We start from the raw sequence: 17,670 nt of genomic DNA on the forward strand, positions 1-17,670 counted from the left end.
GGGCCTCGCTGGGCGCCGGGCTGAGCGTGCACCGGAGTAGCATAGTACGCGAAGCAGGGGGTTAATCGTGCATCAGTGATTGCGTGCTTCAGTAGGCTAGCCTCTGTGTTTTTTGCAGTAGGGAGTCAGTGCGTGAGAAGAATGCTAGCTCTTTCTGCCGGGAGCTCTACTTGGTGGTGCCGAGGGGGTTTCCAGCGTGTGGCTGAGGTTGAATTTCCAGCTACGTACAGGATATAGACTTTCTGAAAACGGCGTGGCTCCTATTTCCCAGCTGCTCTGGAGCATTCAGGGGATGCCTTGATGTCATGCCTGGCACCTAGGATGTGTTTCACTTGCTCCTGTCATGGGGCTGGCTGGGCATCACTACCACATGGTAGTTCTCCCTCTGAGTTTCGGCAGTGTGCCATCAGCTGTCCTTGCTAAAGAGCCTGACCTACTTCAGATGTGCACGTGTACAATAGGCCTGACAGTTTTGTTCACACAGTTATCTTCTTGCTGTCTGCTCCAGCTCTCTTGGGCCTCTTGGTGAAAGCATCTAAAACAGAGAGCATCTCCCTTGAATGCAAACATGAAAGGGGGTTGGGAGCTTGATATGTTTACAATCAAAGCTTGCTAAATTGAGGGAGATGCAGTGTCCAATTTGAAGGGCTTTGATTGTTCACATAAGAATCAGGAAAACATTGGTCTTTTCAGCAGTTACATACACATTTTAACAACTACAAGAGGTCACTTCAAATGCTGGAAAAAACTAATTGTGAGTTTTAGGTTGAAAGTATAATTATATTTCTATTATTTTGGTTTATCGGTTATTTTAAGTTGATAATTTTTTGTGGGAATTTCAGCAGTGCTTTGTGACTTAGTTTTGCTTTTGCCGAAGTTTTGATTTTACTTTTATGACAGTATCTATGAATATGGGAAAGATGCTTTTTGTTCTGAGGGAAATGAAATAAGTTACATCAAGTCATATAAAACCATCTTACCATATTTACAGTTGCACTAATATCAAGGTGCATAATATATTTCTCTTATGTAGCAGTGAGAAGCTTGCTTGTAGTAGTTTAACTTCGTACCCCCAGAAAGTAAGCATGCTGTTCCACATCTACATTGCGTTCTTATAAATTTATCTGCTATATTGAAAGGACATTAAGTGTAAGCAGGTGGGAGGGGGACGCGCAGGTGCCACCTTTGCTTGCTATGGACATTTGGAGGTGGTATATACTCGGGTCTGTGGAACTGGAAGAACTTCTTTTGTACTTGGATTACATTTGAATCTGGGAGGGAGGATGTGATGCAGCGGAAGGGCAAGTGGCTACACAGCCCTTGGTGTCACTGATTTGAGGTAAATTTTTGTATTGACCCCTTTGTCTATGAAATATGTGCTAAACTAAACACAGGCAAGGAAATTTTCAGAAATTCTGAGCTTTTAGCTTTCTCTGAAAGGCTTCCTGGGGCAGGATGGGATGCTCAGGGGATGTACAAGGGAGCCTGGTATGCAAATTACAGGTCAGTGGTCAGGGGTTTTTTTTGCTGTATTTTTTTTTTTTAACTTGCTTTGAAGTGTCTGCCCCCAATTAGACAGTGCGATTTTGTTAAACCTGGTTTGCTTATTTATAAGTACTGAGGTGGTGGGGGGAAGCCTGAAATGTTCACACGCACAGAGTGTGACTGCTAATTCAACTTCATGCATTTTAAAGCAATTCTGCAGGACAGAACGGCAAGCAAAGAAAGCGAGTCAGGATGTTTAATAGTCTCAGATCACACAAGGTTATCTTCAAAGAGCTAACCCAGTGCCCTTGAAGGTAATGGAAGTTTCAGGCAAGCTGGCATTAATTATTTAGTTTTTGTAAACTAAAGAAATAATACATTTTTCATATAACACCCGTTTCTAGGTAGCAAGTATAGGAGAGTGTGAACGGTGCATGAATTGCATGATTCTACTAAAAGACTTTTAATTTACAGTCCAGCGGGCAAATATATTTCATACACTGAACCTTCAGCCACTTCTCTAGCATACATTTGCTTTAGTTAATTGATATTTGAGTCATTAGGGTGCACGAACTGTTGGTAATTACATTCCTTTTCATTTTCCTGGGTATCACTAGATTGACAAACAATCTTGTTTCTTTGCAAGCTTTATTATGAGGTAGCTTTTCAAAAAGTGCCAGTGAAAATAGAAGATTTTAGGTTTAATTGATCTAGTATTTAGAATTCTGTCATCCCGAATTGAGTGAACTGTTATTCAAATACTACTTTTAAGTTCTGATGTTGCAGAACATTGCCTGTTAAGACTCAAGATGCTTGCTTTTAGCAGTTATGGGTGTCACTGTTGGTGCTGCCTTACTAGGTTGCTTTCTGAACAGTATTTGCATGTTCGTGTGTATGTAAGTATGTATGTCTTTGGAGTAGATAATTTCATCTCATATAGCAAATTGTCCCCAAATTTTAAGTCAGTTAAAGATGAAGGTAAGAATTTAAAAAAAATATAAAGCTGTACACTTGTATTTATTTTCTCTGTCTTCTGATAAGAATCTGCAATTTTTATTCAGGTTAGTACACACTTTATGAATCCCAGTTCCCTGCTCAGTAGTGATACTGAATTTGATAGCGATTTAACTATGTAAGAGCCTACACATACGTATTTATATATATATGTATGTAATGTATGTTTCACTTCAGGTTTTAAGAGAGGTGCAGATCCTGGAATGCCTGAGCCAACTATCTGGAGGTACGTATTCTTCCCAAATGTCCATGCAAACTCGGTGCAGATAGTTACTCTCTTGAGCGTTATCTCTGGATAGCAACAGTTAGAAGGCTGCTCTCATCCATCGTTTTTAATTGTGTGGGGTGAAAGCATAATTGGTCGAGATTCTTGTTTCTTGAGAAATCCAAACGCAAAACCCAAGTTGTTGGGAGGGCTTTTGCCTTAATCTTCCGTGACTTCTAACATGTGGGACTTCCTCTGCCTTTTGAGTGGAAGCTGGTCGTTCTGATCTGTTATAGAGCTAGTTTATGCCAGTTTCTGCACTGAGGAATAACATCTCAGCTTTCTAATACAAATCTGAACCAAAACCCTGTCTCCTGCCTTTGCAAGTATTGTAGTAACACTGTGTAAAAGCTGCATGACATAAAGGGCTATATTCTCCAGTATTTGTCATTGTCATGAAGCAAAGTGCATTTGCTCATGTTGCCTTGTTCTCATGGGGCTGTTTCTTAGTGCTGCAGTGGCATGGCATTAGTAATACTTGAATTCTTGTGGTATTTGAGTTTTAATTAAATTAAGGTTTTGAAGAAAGTGTGACTCTTCTTTTTCTTGAAATAACCATGTGCTGTACAAAGATTCCTAAAACAGATAATTGATGGACTGTATTGTTTGCAAAGTTATATATTAACTCTTCTAGCTTCATATAGTTGCAATGTATAGAAATCCCATTTTTAGGATTCAAGGATTCAGGGGAGCTACTTTTAATAGTAGAAAATAAGGGGTTTGGGAAGTGCCAGGATCATGTTACAGTTTCAGTAATATCTTCTGTTGTGTTAAGAACTAAGTTGCTGGAGTTGTTTGTTTGCCAACAGTGTTTTGATGTGTAGCTTCCCTAGCAGTCTCAAAAACTGATCCACTGAATGTGTCTCTGCATAGCATAAAGTATGTATTTCATATCAGAGTGTATGTACATCGATACCAGAAGTGTGTATTTGGTCTAATCTGAAGCTTTCAACACTCATTTTTCTGAGCATGTGTTCATGATCTGTAAGCTTATGATTTATTTTAAAGGTGGCATTATTTCAGTATTTTGTTAGCTGACATTTATTCTGTACGTTTACAGGGCTGTTCCTCCAGGCTTGTGTTTTATAAATGTCCATTTAAAAACAAGTACCTGCTGCGAATCTGACTTTTGTTTCCTTCCCCCTCCCCTTCCAGTCTACTTTGGGGATGAAGGATGTGGCAGTCCTGTTCTAGAACCAGCTGATGGACAGAGAAAGTGTCTGAAGATACGTACATTCCAGAGGATGAGGCGGACACTTACACCAGCTGGCTCGGTCAGCTTGCTAATGACATAGGTTGTACATAAAACAAAACGAAGTTTTTATGGACCTAACTTATTTGCATTACAATGTAATTAAATAAATACAATTTGAATGGATACGCATCGTTTGAAAGTCTTTACATAAGTATCGTGGTATTTTCTTTTTACAGAAAGGATAACCCGTTGTGTGGGTTGGTTGGGGTTTTTTCCCCCAGATATGGTGACATTCAACCCCTGTATTTATCCCCGTTATGATGGTTTTTTGAGTATTTGGTTGTCTTCACAGTAACCAGAAAACTGAGGTAATGTTTTCAATACTTTAATATTCTTCAAAGATTTCTTGCCCGAACGTTGGTAAGCATCTGCCACTGGTCACTCTGCCAGCCTGGTGATGTTTTTGTTTTTGTTTTTTTTCCCTTACTCTTGGATTTGTTCCGTCTCTGGATACGTTAAGGATTGAGGAATGTATATGTTTTTTTTTCTAGCATGGTCAGATAGTAAAAAGTACACTTTTCTGCCAAATTTACCTTTAAACACCATGTACACTTTCTGTAATTTGGGATGGGGTGGGAGGACATGACAGAAGTGCTGTGTGTGTGTGTGTATGTATGTAGTGCTCTTTGTACTCCTATAAAAGGGAGTTATTAATTTATGACTGAAGGAAGAAAACAAGTGCACAAAACAACGTATATGCTTTATTTTTAATCCAAAGTCTTGCTCTTTGGAATATTGTTGGTTTGGCTTCAGCTGGTTTTCTCCCTTTTAACATGGAGATTCAAGCATGGAGATTCTGTTAAAAAGAAGCTGTGCTGGGTAGATTTCTCTCTCCCCTCTAGAACTGTACAGGCTAATTTGTATCTATGTAGTGATATAAAAATGATGTTTGTCAACTCCAAAATATTGTTCTACAAAAGTATTCTAGATTTCAGATTGGCTTTTTTAACCCTGTAGATTTTCAGACAGTTTTTACATTAGTTAAGTATTTTAAGGACTAAGAGATTACTCAGTTTCTCATCTGCTGTGAAAATTCATGGTGAAATATTAATGTGTTTAAGGGCAGACATGATTGGAAAGAAAACGAGAAGTGAGCCAAGAGGGGAAAAACTAAATTGAAAGAGGAGAATTGGGAAGAAAGAAAAAAAGGAAAACATTTATGAGAGCTAATGCAGACCATCATGTTTCTTAAAATCCGATTAATCACTGTAATTAAATCAAATGCCGTGAAGTAGTGGAATGGCTAATGCTAATAGACCACTGACAGGGGAATAGAGCAAGGACTGAATGCAAAACACTTCTTGTGACCCTATATCCTGTTCCTGTGCAGTTTTTCTAGTGCATTTTTCCTGTGGTAAAGCTTGAGATTAATGTAACTGCTCGTATGTCTTAAAATATGAAAGGAATTCAAATTCTTACCCTTTTTCTTAACGGATCCTAATTACAATAATAATGAAATAATCAACAGTACTTGATAGTGGCTTTAATCGTGGTAAGAAACATTTTTCTTCTGTTGAATCTAGTAGAATAACCTGAAATAAAATTAAGAGTTATGGTACTCAGTGTAAACAGCTTGGATTTCTCAAAATCAGGTTTTGCATTTCACAAGAGCATGCAAAACCCAAAATACAGGAGTAGGTGGATGGACCCAAGCACCTGCATGTGCTCTGTTATGTATCAGGCATTTGGGGATGTGGTTTGCGGGTCTTAACCGCCACGTGGTTGCTCTGCCTGATTTCCAAGAATAGTAAAGAGGCAAGAGGCAGAGAAAGCAGTCGCTTTCGTTAAAAGTTCTGCATAAGCATGGGTATATAAGCACAGGCCATATTCTGTGACCTCACCATGCTGAAAATTTCCCTTAAAAGCAGTTGTAATTGATTTTTTTGAGACTTGGAATTACTGGATTAAAATTACTTACGCCATTCTTACTTCTAAAATTTCATTCAGGCACGTTGGATGGCAGTTTTTTGGTAATTCACTGCTGTTGTGGAAGTAAGTGAAATTATTGCTTTCTTAAAAGATGAAGTATGGTTCAGGAAAGTCATTAGCATAGAACCTTGGTGTTTTCAGACTGAGGTAACAAGTATCTTTCATAGTCCATTCAAGTGTAGTATAATATTTTTTTATTTGCACAACTAGAAGATGTTTCATTCAGTATAGCTCTCTCTGTCACTAAATGGTGAGTGAAACTCCTTAAATAAACACTCCTTTTTTTCCCCCCTTAAAAAACTAGAATAAGCATTAATCAAAAGTCTTGGTAATTAACTGTAAGGTAGCAAAAAAACAGATTTGGAGAAAGTTTTTTTCATGTTTAAAAAAGAAGGAATCTTTGGTAGCGATGTCTTGAAATTACTTTACGGTTATTGTCATTTTCACAAAATTCAGATGTGCTTGTAAGAGCAGATCAGTGTTGTGCAAAGTTAAATGTTAAACAGATTCCTACGAAGAATCTTAATTCCCTAAAACAACCTCAGCAAATATGCTAGTTTTCTTTGGGGGTTTTTTTGTGGGTTTTTTTTTTTTTTTTTTTTTGTGGTGGTGCTGGGGAGAAGAGTGCGGGTCTCTGGAGTGGAGGGACTAATGTTTGTCAAGGCTGTGGGCTAGGGACGTGAAGTTAGGTGTTACTTGTTCCAAGTGTTCACTTCTCTAATTTTTGCTTTTCCATCTTTCTCCAAGTAAAACCTAAGAAAGTTTTATTTCACTTTTGAATGGGAGACACTGAAATTGTCCCTGTTTGACTGTCAAGTGAATCAGTGGCTTCCCCAGCCAAGTATGGATTCTCACCTATAGGTGGGGTTTGATGCAGTCATGTGAGACCATGTAAGTGTTGGCATAAGTTGGTGTAGTTTACTGAAAATCGAGCTGTGACTTCCACAGCTGAGCTCAAGGCTATGATCTGAGATATGTGAAATGAAGTCATTGATGTGCTGAATTGAGTACTGTGAAGGTTGTACTAACTTTGAGGTATCTACCCGATATTACCTGGAGATAGGAATAGTTTGGCTGTCTGCCTTGTGCCTGCAAAGTGGAGGTGGAGTGTGCTTGTGGTTGCCTTAGTGTCAGGGAAATACCCCAGGTGAGTGACGGTCAGTAGAGCCTCTTGTATCTGGTGACAAACAGTTGCGCAAGGGGCGGAGGGAGATGTTTCCACCTGGACTAGTCGTAGTGAGTACAGTAACCTTTGATCTTCCTATGCTGCTTGCATCTTGAGGATTTTAATGCAAGTAGAATGCCCTGTTCTCCATCTTGAGTGACCTGCAGTCCCCCGCCTGTGGCCCTTTTACATGAAGGAGACAAAATTTCTCCTTGTCGGAAAGTACTGCTCTGCCTCTTGGCCTCCTCCTGTGAGAGACAATGGCAGCAATGGCTTCTGTTTGGTCTCCAAGGCAGGTGTCTGTGAACAAGGACTTGTCCTTAACACAGGCCTGGAGAAAGGGGCTGTTTCTCCTCCTCCAGCCAGACTGTTTGTGAAATACTAGTAAAGCATCAGGAGGTTATGATAGGCAAGGACCAATATGGAATCTTGTCTTCTGAATGTCTTGTTCGCTGGCACAGAGACCACAGCAGCTGGTGGTGGTTTTACCATTGAGGAACAATCATTTCTATACCTTCTAACCTTCTGTACCTACCTGTGCCATTGTTGTATTCAGCTGGAGCCAGAAGATGGCTATGACCTGTAACCGTTGGGTAATTGTGGAGGGCAGTGAGTTCTCACCCCTCTAGCAAAGTATCTCCTGCAGGCTTGGCTCTGAGGAGCTGCACTTGGGTGTAGGCATAGCAAACAGTGCAAAGGGGGACAGAGATGTTGGGCTAAGATGGAGGGAGGAAGGGACAGAGGGAGAAAGCTAAGGTCCTGAAAAGGGAATAAAGACAAGGAGTTTGGTCAGAAGACGGATGAAGAGCATGAAAAATGGACAAGGTTTTTAAAGGTGAAAATGAAGTAAGAAGAAAAAGGCATGCACATCGGAGGAGCTGCAGAGCCCTGTGATAGTTGGTGTGCGATGCTGAGGGAGCCTTGGGAGTTCGCTGTTCTTGGTGTTGATGTGTAGACTGGGGATCTCCTGTAGTAGGGTGTGAACAATGGTCTGTTTAGTGTCATTTCTGAACAAGGGAGAGGGGAAAAAAAAAGATACCTGACTTCCAGTATAACTGTTCTTAATAAGTTAATCTACAAAGGAACCAACTTGTTTGCTCCAAAAACTGCTCCAGGTCTGGCCAGTTGTGAGGTAAAAATGAAGCTAATGATAGGAGATTTGAAACAAGTATTTAATTCTGCTACAGATTCCTGGTGTAAACACGGCTGGTGTAAAGTCACTGTAATGTATCTCATCATAGTAATAAAGCAGAGGGTACGTGCCTTTATTCTTTAACTGATTCATCAGCAAAACTCACATTAACTTAAACCTGTAGTTTTCAGACATGAAAACAACATCCACAGCTCTTCCCTCATCCATTAAGTGGGTCACCCTGTCATAGAAGGAGATCAGATTAGTCCAACAGGACCTGCCTTTCATAAACCCATGCTGACTGGGCCTGATCACCTGGTTGTCTTGCACATGCTGAGTGATGGCACTCAAGATGATCTGCCCATTACTTTCCCCGGCACCAAGGTCAGACTGACAGGCCTGTAGTTCCCTGGGTCCTTCCAGCCCTTTGGTTGACAGCCGATTGAATATGAGCCAGCAGTGTGCCCAGGTGGCCAAGAAGGCCAACACCATCCTGGCTTGTATCAGAAATAGTGTGGCCAGCAGGAGCAGGGAAGCGATTGACCCCCTGTACTTGGCATGGTGAGGCTGCACCTGAAATACTGTGTTCAGTTTTGGGCTGTTCACTTCAAGGACATTGAGGTGCTGGAGCAGGTTCGGAGAAGGGCAACAAAGCTGGTGAAGGGTCTGGAGAGCAAGTCTTATGAGGAGCGGCTGAGGGAACTGGGGTTGTTTAGCCTGGAGCAAAGGAGGCTGAGGGGAGACCTGAAAGGAGGTTGTATAGAGGTGGGAGTTGGTCTTTCCTCCCATGTGACAGTGACAGGACAAGAGGAAATGGCTTTAAGTTGCCCCAGGGGAGATCTAGGTTAGATATCAGGAAAAAGTTTACTGAGAGGGTTGTGAAGCCTTGGAACAGGCTGCCCAGAGTAGTGATGGAGTCCCCATCCCTGGAAGTGTGTAAAGGACATGTGGATGTGGTGCTGAGGGACTTGGATTAGGGACCCTGGCAGCGCACGGTGAACAGTTGGACTCGATGATCTTAAAGGTCTCTTTCAACCAGATAATTCTGTGATTCCATGACATACATAATTTTGTCACAAGACACCCTTGTCTTGGCAATGCATAAAACCCATTGTTTGCTTCTTCATACAGCCATCTTCCAAAATAGCTGTAGATGACAGTGCTTCTTAAGATACATTTTTATTGCATTGTGTTGTAGGTGAAACAGGGATCTAACACACTGATTTTTATTAGGAAAAAATGCTAAACAGAACTATATAAAGGATATTTTTGGAAATATTTTGTTAAAGGCTTGGAATGTAAGCTATGATGATACTGATGATATATTTGGAAATAAAAGCTCATATCTGGTCTCACTGCGGGATTAAAGACCACATCCTGGTTAAATGTCATATGACTAATTTAATTTTTGGAAGAGATTACTTAATTGCAATTTCTAAATACTTTTCCATGATGGTATGCACTGCAATAGCTGTTTTGTGGTTAAGCTTATGTGTTACATGCACTGTTTCTTGGTTATGCTTATGTAAATTCAGCATTAGGCGATGGGTAAGACAGAGGGGGTGCTTATCTGCTAAGTGGAAGAGGGTATATACTCTCTTGTTTCTCTCTTCTGATTAAGAAACCAATTCCAAGTTTCTATCAAAAATAAGTTTGAGTAACTGCAAAGCAGAGAGCAGTTATTAGCCTGGGAAGTGAGATAAGCCCAGATTTCCAGTTATGTTCCAATTCTGTTTCTCACGGTACACTTTATTCTTGTAGAGAGCACCCAGATGGTGCAGTTGCTGACAGTACAAGCTGGAAGCAGTCCCTTTCCAGCCAGTCTGAAAGACTTCTTGTACATCTGCCTTTGTTCCAGGCCTCTGTCTTCTAACAAATGCCATTTTCGTTTATAGTCCTGCCCCAGGTCACTGAGCTGTACGAATAGGAGGGGCTATAGGCTTGCAGTCTGAGGGACTTCTTTGAACTTCATTGTATTTGTTAACGTATGTTACTGTGGGATCCACAGGCATAGTCAATATATGGTCCTTTTCCCCATTACATTTTTTCCCAGATTGTCAGAAGTGGAAGAGGATACAAAGACTGTGGCTGTGCAGTAGCGATGGCGTAGTAGCTCATTTGTCTCTTTCAAACTGAGGACGGGACTTTGAGCTTTCCCTAGGTGATCTTAACTTTTCAGCCTATGCATAGCAGTGATTCTCTCAGGCAGTAAAACTGTTAATACCATTTTCTTAAACATCATATTGTCTTTATTTATGTGGTATGGAATGTTGAACTATCAATACATCAGCTCAAAGGGATAAAGAAACAGCTAATCATAAATACGTTTGCTGTTATTGAAACTGGTCAGAATTTTGCCCTCAGCTGAGATGGAATGAAGTGTTGAAAATGCTGTGTTGGGCAAGCACTGGTAGAAGTAGGTATGACAGGGCAAATAAAATCTCAGTTTTCTGAATCTGAAGATTGATGTTTAGTTATTTTAAAGTAGATTTTCTCAGAAGAGGTTGAATCTTCTTAGACTCTGGTCACTGAATATAAATTCAGATTGCAAAATTTCTATAGTGTGTTTTCTGGTAACTGCCCAAGTCAGCCTTGGAAGTCTGCTGAGATTTGGCTAAACGTGTTTAGATTACAGATACTAGTGATTTTGTTAAGAGTTCAGGGAGGAAATGGTGTTTCAGCGTTGGAGCCTGCAGAGGTGGTATTTTCTGTGAGCAAGGGGGTGGGTTTTGGTTTTCATTTTAGGAAGAAGAAAAATTCACTGAGAAAGATGAAGAATTGTTATCTAATCATTCAGATGTAGAATCCGGGGTTACGGAAAGCTCCCCACCTCACACCACAAGGCTTGTGGTAATACATATATATTAGGCAGCACTCCTTGACCATTAGTATCTGACTTTGATGTATACTATTGTATTCTTACTTTTCCACCATTTTATCTTTTAAATTGAATGTGGAAAAGATTATTAGTCACAAATAACAGTGGCAAACTTAGGGGAAGTTTCCCATTGAGCTGAGCCACCCTAATGGCTCATTACTGCTGAAAAGCGGTGGTGGCCTTCCATCTCTTGTAGCATCAGCTCCGATTTGCTAATCTCACTTGCCATCAGCTGTTAAGAGATGCAGACAGTGTCTCTCAAGTAGCTGTTCTTTTTTGCCGAAGTTCAGTGTTTCCATCAGTACACAGGCTTACTGGGCGGGGGATAGTACTGCAACCTGAGAAGTGGATCAGGCTGAAGGGTTGTGGGTTTTTTAAGGTTTTTACATATCTGGCAAAAAAAGTATGGTTAAAAATTAGGAAATCAATACTTAAGATACTAATTGAAAAAAATTATAGTCATTTTGCATCGCAGATTACTTTAGTAATGGGTTGCATTCTGTCTTTTTAATTTTTTTCTCTTGTCTAGTGTTTTAGTGTAATGTCCATAGCACCAAGGAATATTTTGCTTCTCGTCTTTAACATCTGTCTCTCAATACCATAGGCTTTTTCTTGCATACTGTACCATGTATGCATGCTTTTCAACATAGCTTTATCCTCTTCCTGCAGTGGGAAAGCAAATTAAAGACAAAGGGAATTAGTTATCTGAGCATCCCAAAATCTCTGTGAGGTTGATGATTAGAGATTAGGGATGCAATGGGAACATGGTGAGGGGCTAGCTGGGATCTGTGGTGAGAGGCTGGTCCTGTACAGCAGCAGCCAAAATGTTTCTTTGCTGGGTAGTTTCCTGATTTTTATAGCAGGTCTTTGGTTTACAGTTTGTTTCGCTTGGTTTGTTTTTTCCTTTTTTTTCTTTCTTGCTCCGTGAGTTAGCTGTCACTTAGGAGAAGCTCTCTTCAATAGAAGCATTGATTTCGTTGTTGCTAAAAGCACAGTTATTTTTGAGGATTGATTTATAAGCGTTAGGCCTGCTCATTTTTACTATTGTTCTAGGGTTTTTTATGTGTTTGCACTGGTTTGTCAACTAAAACTAATATCCATATGTGTTTACTGATTGTAGTAGAATTCTTTCCAAACAGCAAACTGGAAAAATGATGGTAAGTTGGTTAGTTTGAGAGGCCCCATAATACACTCAACAGTGTTTAGTTCTCCTCTGCCTTCCCTATGGATTCCCCACTGCAAGTCTTCCTGTGCCACAAGCACCAGTGAGTGTAGGTTTCAGCAAATGCTCTTCTGCTGGATGCAGTCCCTGAAGTTGGCACAGTGACAGCAAAACGGTGACCAACCGGGCAGCTGCTGTGTTGAATTACCCTGAGAATTGCAGGTGACTCTGAAGGAGCCACAGGTAGGTAAAATGGCAGCTCAGGGATACTGTTCACTCTAGGGAGGACTTTAAAGTTGACCTCCTTACCCAGATAGTGATAGCCTTTGCTCGTCTTCTATGTCCTAAAACGTAGTAGCATTTACATCTTTACTCGAGTTGCAGACAGCCTGGGCTGGCCACCTGCTGAAGGGTGCTGGTGGGAAGTGTGGATGTTTGTCTGTCAGTTACACAGGATCTCAGTACCCCATTTCTTAGATGCTTCCTGGTGTTCAAGGAGGAAATCAGTGAAGTTTGTTTAGCTGCAGTGTAGAAACTAATGGTGATTTCAGGCAGCCACCCACTACTGGGAGACATGAGACTAGGAGATGCCTGCCTTTCTTTCTCTCAATTGCTCCAAGCCCCTCCCTGTTTTCATGTAGTAGTAAAGTCCTTAAAAGGCCTAATGTGGGATCCACATTTGGGTCTCATAGTTGTTATGGTCATAGGAAGGGCCAGAATGTTCTCCTACCAGATGGTCACTAGGAAAATCTCTGTGAAGGTAAGATGTGAAAAAGCCATACCAGGCTTTCCTGCGTCTCCTAGAGCACATGCCAAGACAGCTAACTCAGGATCTTCTGCACTGGGAGAAAACCCCATTCACCACAGACATCTTGAGAGTGACCACCTTGAGATCTCCCTCATTGCTTCTTGAGCTGTTGCACAACTTGAGACGTTGGCTTTACCATATTGGGCAAAGCTGTGGTTTGTTTTGTTTTGAGCTTCTGAGATGCAGGCTCTGGGTGGACTGGTCACTGTTTTGGCATCCTTGGTGACGGAATGTCTGTGTGGACGATCAGATCACTCAGAGGAAGAGGAGAATTTACTGACATCCTTATCCACATTCCAGGACTTGTCTTTCATCTCTTCATCTGCACCAATGTGCCATGAGAAAGAGAGAGGCTAATTTCACCGCTTGAGGGACAAAACTCAAAGGGCTCCTGCTGCTTGCATCGCTTGTGTGTGCTGCTGGGTTTGGGTATAGGAGGTACCTCCACAGCCGCAGTGAAGCAGATGATACAGCTGAGGAACGTTTCAGCAGTTTGGTACTCAGGCTAAGGACTTGGGGTTTTTTTGTTTTGTTTTCTCTCCAGCATTCCAAGAACATGAGTTCAGGTTACCTGGCCCGACTGCGCTAGTGGACTATAAATGACCAAAGATGCATTAGGCCATAAATAGTCATTGATATCTCAACAGCAATATGTTGATTTGTATCACCTAAGGAAAGAACCTAGGGTATTTTTTTTTTTCTGCTTCTTGAGGGAGGGGGGAGAGATGTTTAATCAAACTTGGAAAATTCCCTTGGATGACAGCAATAAGTCTAATCAGATGATAGCTGCTTCTTGAGGGAGGGGGGAGAGATGTTTAATCAAACTTGGAAAATTCCCTTGGATGACAGCAATAAGTCTAATCAGATGATAGTATTCATATCAAAGCTGTTAATGTTGTATCTTACCATTTTATTTGTTTAAAAAGCGATTGCTTGACTTGTAAGTAGATGCTTACAATTACAGTTTCACAGAGTGTTTTATTAAAATATAGGGGATTCATTGTTCATTTGGCTTCAGTGATGCTTGATCGTCTTCTGTCTTAAGGGCCGTGTTCAGTGCATCTGGTCCCCTTATAGTCCATTTTAAGGATTAGGTGTTGATCAAGCTGTCTGTGTATGTGTGTACATATGTGCTATGTAGATAACTGCCCTAATTACGTAAATGATGTTAAAATTCTTGAAAGTGGTTATTTTGGTAATTGCAGGTATTAAAAATTGGGTATGTTAGAGTTCCTTAGTCTTATTTAAAGGTCAAACAGGTTATACAAGGTTTTTTAAAATCAGTTTTTATTTCTTCTAAAAATATAAATAAGTCATAAATACCACTTCTCATATTTTAAAAGCATTAAGTTACACAACATTTTTTTTCAGGCTTCTGAAAATTTTTTTGTTAAATACATATTAAAGAAGTTGATATTCTGAATAGTACCATTAGAAATGAAATAAAATACACCCTTCGTTTTAAATTATTTCTAAATATTGAAAATATAAATAGGTAACATTAGAAACAAATAAATATTTTTAAATACAATAAATAGGTTCCTAGTAGGAAATGAGAATGTATATAAATGCAAATCATTGTTACTATTTCTGGTTCTTAAAACAGAACAACACTGTCATCTGCCACATGACAGATTGGTAACAGAGGATTGTGCCTGAATTAAAACATTCAGACACTGTAACTCCTGGTATTTTTCAAATAGCGGATGGCCCTCACGGTTTTCTCCATAAATGAAGTAAAGTCTCGGAGGATGAGGTGAGTGGTGATTTTCTCTATCCAGGTCTTATTGGACTTCAGCTTTGTGCGGAGGGATTCCTGGGTGGCTGAGTCCGGGATGATCACTTCATCGGGATTGGTCACCTGTGGAAGAGACAACAGGGAGGTGCCCTGGTTAAAACATCGTAACAGGTCTAGCTGGAGCGCGTTGGTTTATATGTATAATACATTCCCAAGCAGCCTTCCTGTACTGCAGATGACCAGCCTCCCTGGGACCTGTGCTTCCCTACAGCCCCGCTTCTGCGGTGGGCTTTGAGGTATGTGGATGCCTGCTGCAGTCAGAGGGTCTTGTCTGACCTACACCGTTTGTTCTGGTTTGAGTGCAACGTCTGGTGTCGCAGTGCAACACACTGCACTGAACAGATCGATGCCCCTCTGCTGCTATCTGCTGACCCCATGGTTGGCTGGGAAGATGCCCATCATGTCCTAATGTGTGCTGGCCTGACCTTCTTGAGTCATAAATTAATTAGATTACATTGGAATACTCTGAATTTTGTAGTAGATTAACAGTTTCCAAAGGTGTCAGACTTGGTTAGCTGCTTAATTCTTACTTTCCAGGTATGTAAGCATGTGGGAGACCGTCACCCGTTTTCACTGATGTGTGGGATCCTAACTGCAAGATGGCTAAAAGGAGTTACGTACCTAACGGTGGCCTGCAGTACCCAGTACCCAAATGCCTTTTAAGAACTTGTTCCATGAACTGAGTAGGTGACTTCTGAAAATGGGAGTTACTCACCCAAATCATGGAGCTGTTTTACATGATTTGGGGTCTAGACATCTAACAAATAAAGTATCTCCTTCATCCTGGTTTTAGGATCTCTCCTGTCCTTTAAAAAGCGACAAAAGCATGCGTGCCTCCTTCTGCAACACCTGTTTTTGTTGAACTCTGTAAGGTATGAATATTCTTTCTGTCCAGACTACTTGGAACCGAATTCTGATCACACACCCAGTTACTGGTATATCCAACTCCTTGTTACAAACTTCTACGGCACGGCTCTGGATATCCAGAAAGGTACCATGCTGGTGGATTTACCTGACCACAGGTGACAGATTCTGTCCTTGCTCTCCTTTCTTAAATAGCAGATATACTTCTCTCAAATAAAGATTTCTAAAAATTTCCGGCCTGAAGATCAAGACTCCTCTCTTTCCCAAATTCTGTAGTTTCTACAAGGTTTTAATTTTGATCACTGTGTTTCATTCCACCTCTTCCAATTGTAGTCAGTCGGTGTGTTCTGATGGGACTATTATTCTTAGCTATCATAGTGTGAAAAAAGCAGTTCAGCTCCCTTTCATTTGAAGAATGATGGGCATAAATAAATATGCCAGGAAAGGTACAGCACACACACAATGGCCTTTCCAGATGCCAAAAAACACCTCAAAGAAAATAATGCCCCATGATTTCTGCAGTCCTTACCCACCTCAGTAGTTCTTAACTCAGGCAAATAGTTTCCCTGATGACAAAGTATTCATGTTAAGGGTTATTAATGTGACTAAGAACTGCAGGAATGAAGTGAATTTTTGAAGTGTGAATTTTTGAAGTGTGATTTTTCAAAGCTTTCCAAAACATAGAAAACGACAGAAAATGAATAGCATTTAGTTTACTGAGTCAAAAGGGAATCAAGTATTTATAAAGAAGGAAGATTTTTTTTAAAATTACGATTACAAGCTTTTCCATAGGTCAAGTTATTAACTTACCTTCCGAATTAACTTACATTCTGAATTTAACTGTCTTCCTTGATTTTTAAGCTATGTACCGTACACATACAGCTTGGCTTAAAAATTTGCTTTGCAGAGTTTTGAAGATTAATAAAGTAAAAGTATTTGCTTTTATGTGGTTGGTTGGTTGGCTTGTTTGTTTTTAATATTTCTACTCCTCATTGGGTTGCAACATTAGAAGGCTTGGACTGAACTGCAGTTCCACAATTAGGACCAAGCTCTCTGAGAAGTCTTATTTCTATCAGCCAGGCCATCACTTGAATATTTTTTCTTAAAACAAAGGCACATCTAATTGTTAGTTTGGAAATTGGAAATAGTAATAGAAAGTAGGAAGAAGAGTTGTTTCTTTGAGAAAAGGAAACAAAACCTTGATATGAGCCTAAGGAACCATCGCCTGTTTCTGCTGAGAGAATTGAAAGTGGAGAAATGTTCGGCTTCGCACAGCACCCTGTTTCTCTGACTACACATCAGTGCTAAGGCATAACAATTATTGGAGTGAATTTAAAACCAACTCACCATCTGTCTTATGGTATGTGCCAGGTGCTGTGTGCTATAACACAGCGATTCAACATTCTGCTTTTCACTAGTAAAAGTTTCTTGTATGTATTCAAGGTATGTCTGAAATGCATAAAGCCCACTGGAGATTTTCCTCAAGCATTTATCCTGAAATGAGAGAAAGGTGAGAAAGTTACTTCCAGCTCAGAAATGCCTCAATCACAGTACTGTGCACACTGTGCAGGTAAGTGGATGATGCTTATACAGAGCGCAGAGGTCTGTGCCAGGCCAAAGCAGCTGGAGCTGGCACAAATCTTTAGGTCAGCTTCCGGAGTTTTTTGGAGCTGGCAAAAATTGCCCCCAGTATTTAAGATTAGAACAGAAAGGAAAGTGGTTTCTTGCCTCATCAAAGCCGGCGAGCAGACACCCGTCTTTCTCTGTCACCTTGGGGAGGTTGAGGTTGTTCTGGATGAGTATTTCCATGCTGTTCTCGCAGACGGTAAACTTCTCGCACATCTGGGGAGAGACGGAGAGAGGGGTTTCGTCGCACCGCGGCCGGAGGCAGGCACCGCCGCGCCGGGTGAGTGTG

The 17,670-nt window shown here is 40.7% G+C and overlaps 1 protein-coding gene across 1 annotated transcript; it reads right to left on the reverse strand.

Moving 5' to 3' along the window:
• Window positions 1–14,560: 14,560 nt before the first annotated feature.
• Window positions 14,561–17,630, reverse strand: IL6 (interleukin 6; the record flags this gene model as incomplete). The annotated part of the gene is made up of 3 exons (XM_010133688.1): window positions 14,561–14,954; window positions 17,103–17,249; window positions 17,484–17,630. Coding segments are annotated over 3 exons (486 nt in total), but the record flags the coding sequence as incomplete, so codon positions are not given.
• Between the last annotated feature and the right edge of the window lie 40 nt (window positions 17,631–17,670).

Source organism: Buceros rhinoceros, unplaced genomic scaffold (assembly GCF_000710305.1).
Source record: "Buceros rhinoceros silvestris isolate BGI_N320 unplaced genomic scaffold, ASM71030v1 scaffold9603, whole genome shotgun sequence".
NCBI lineage: Eukaryota > Metazoa > Chordata > Aves > Bucerotiformes > Bucerotidae > Buceros > Buceros rhinoceros.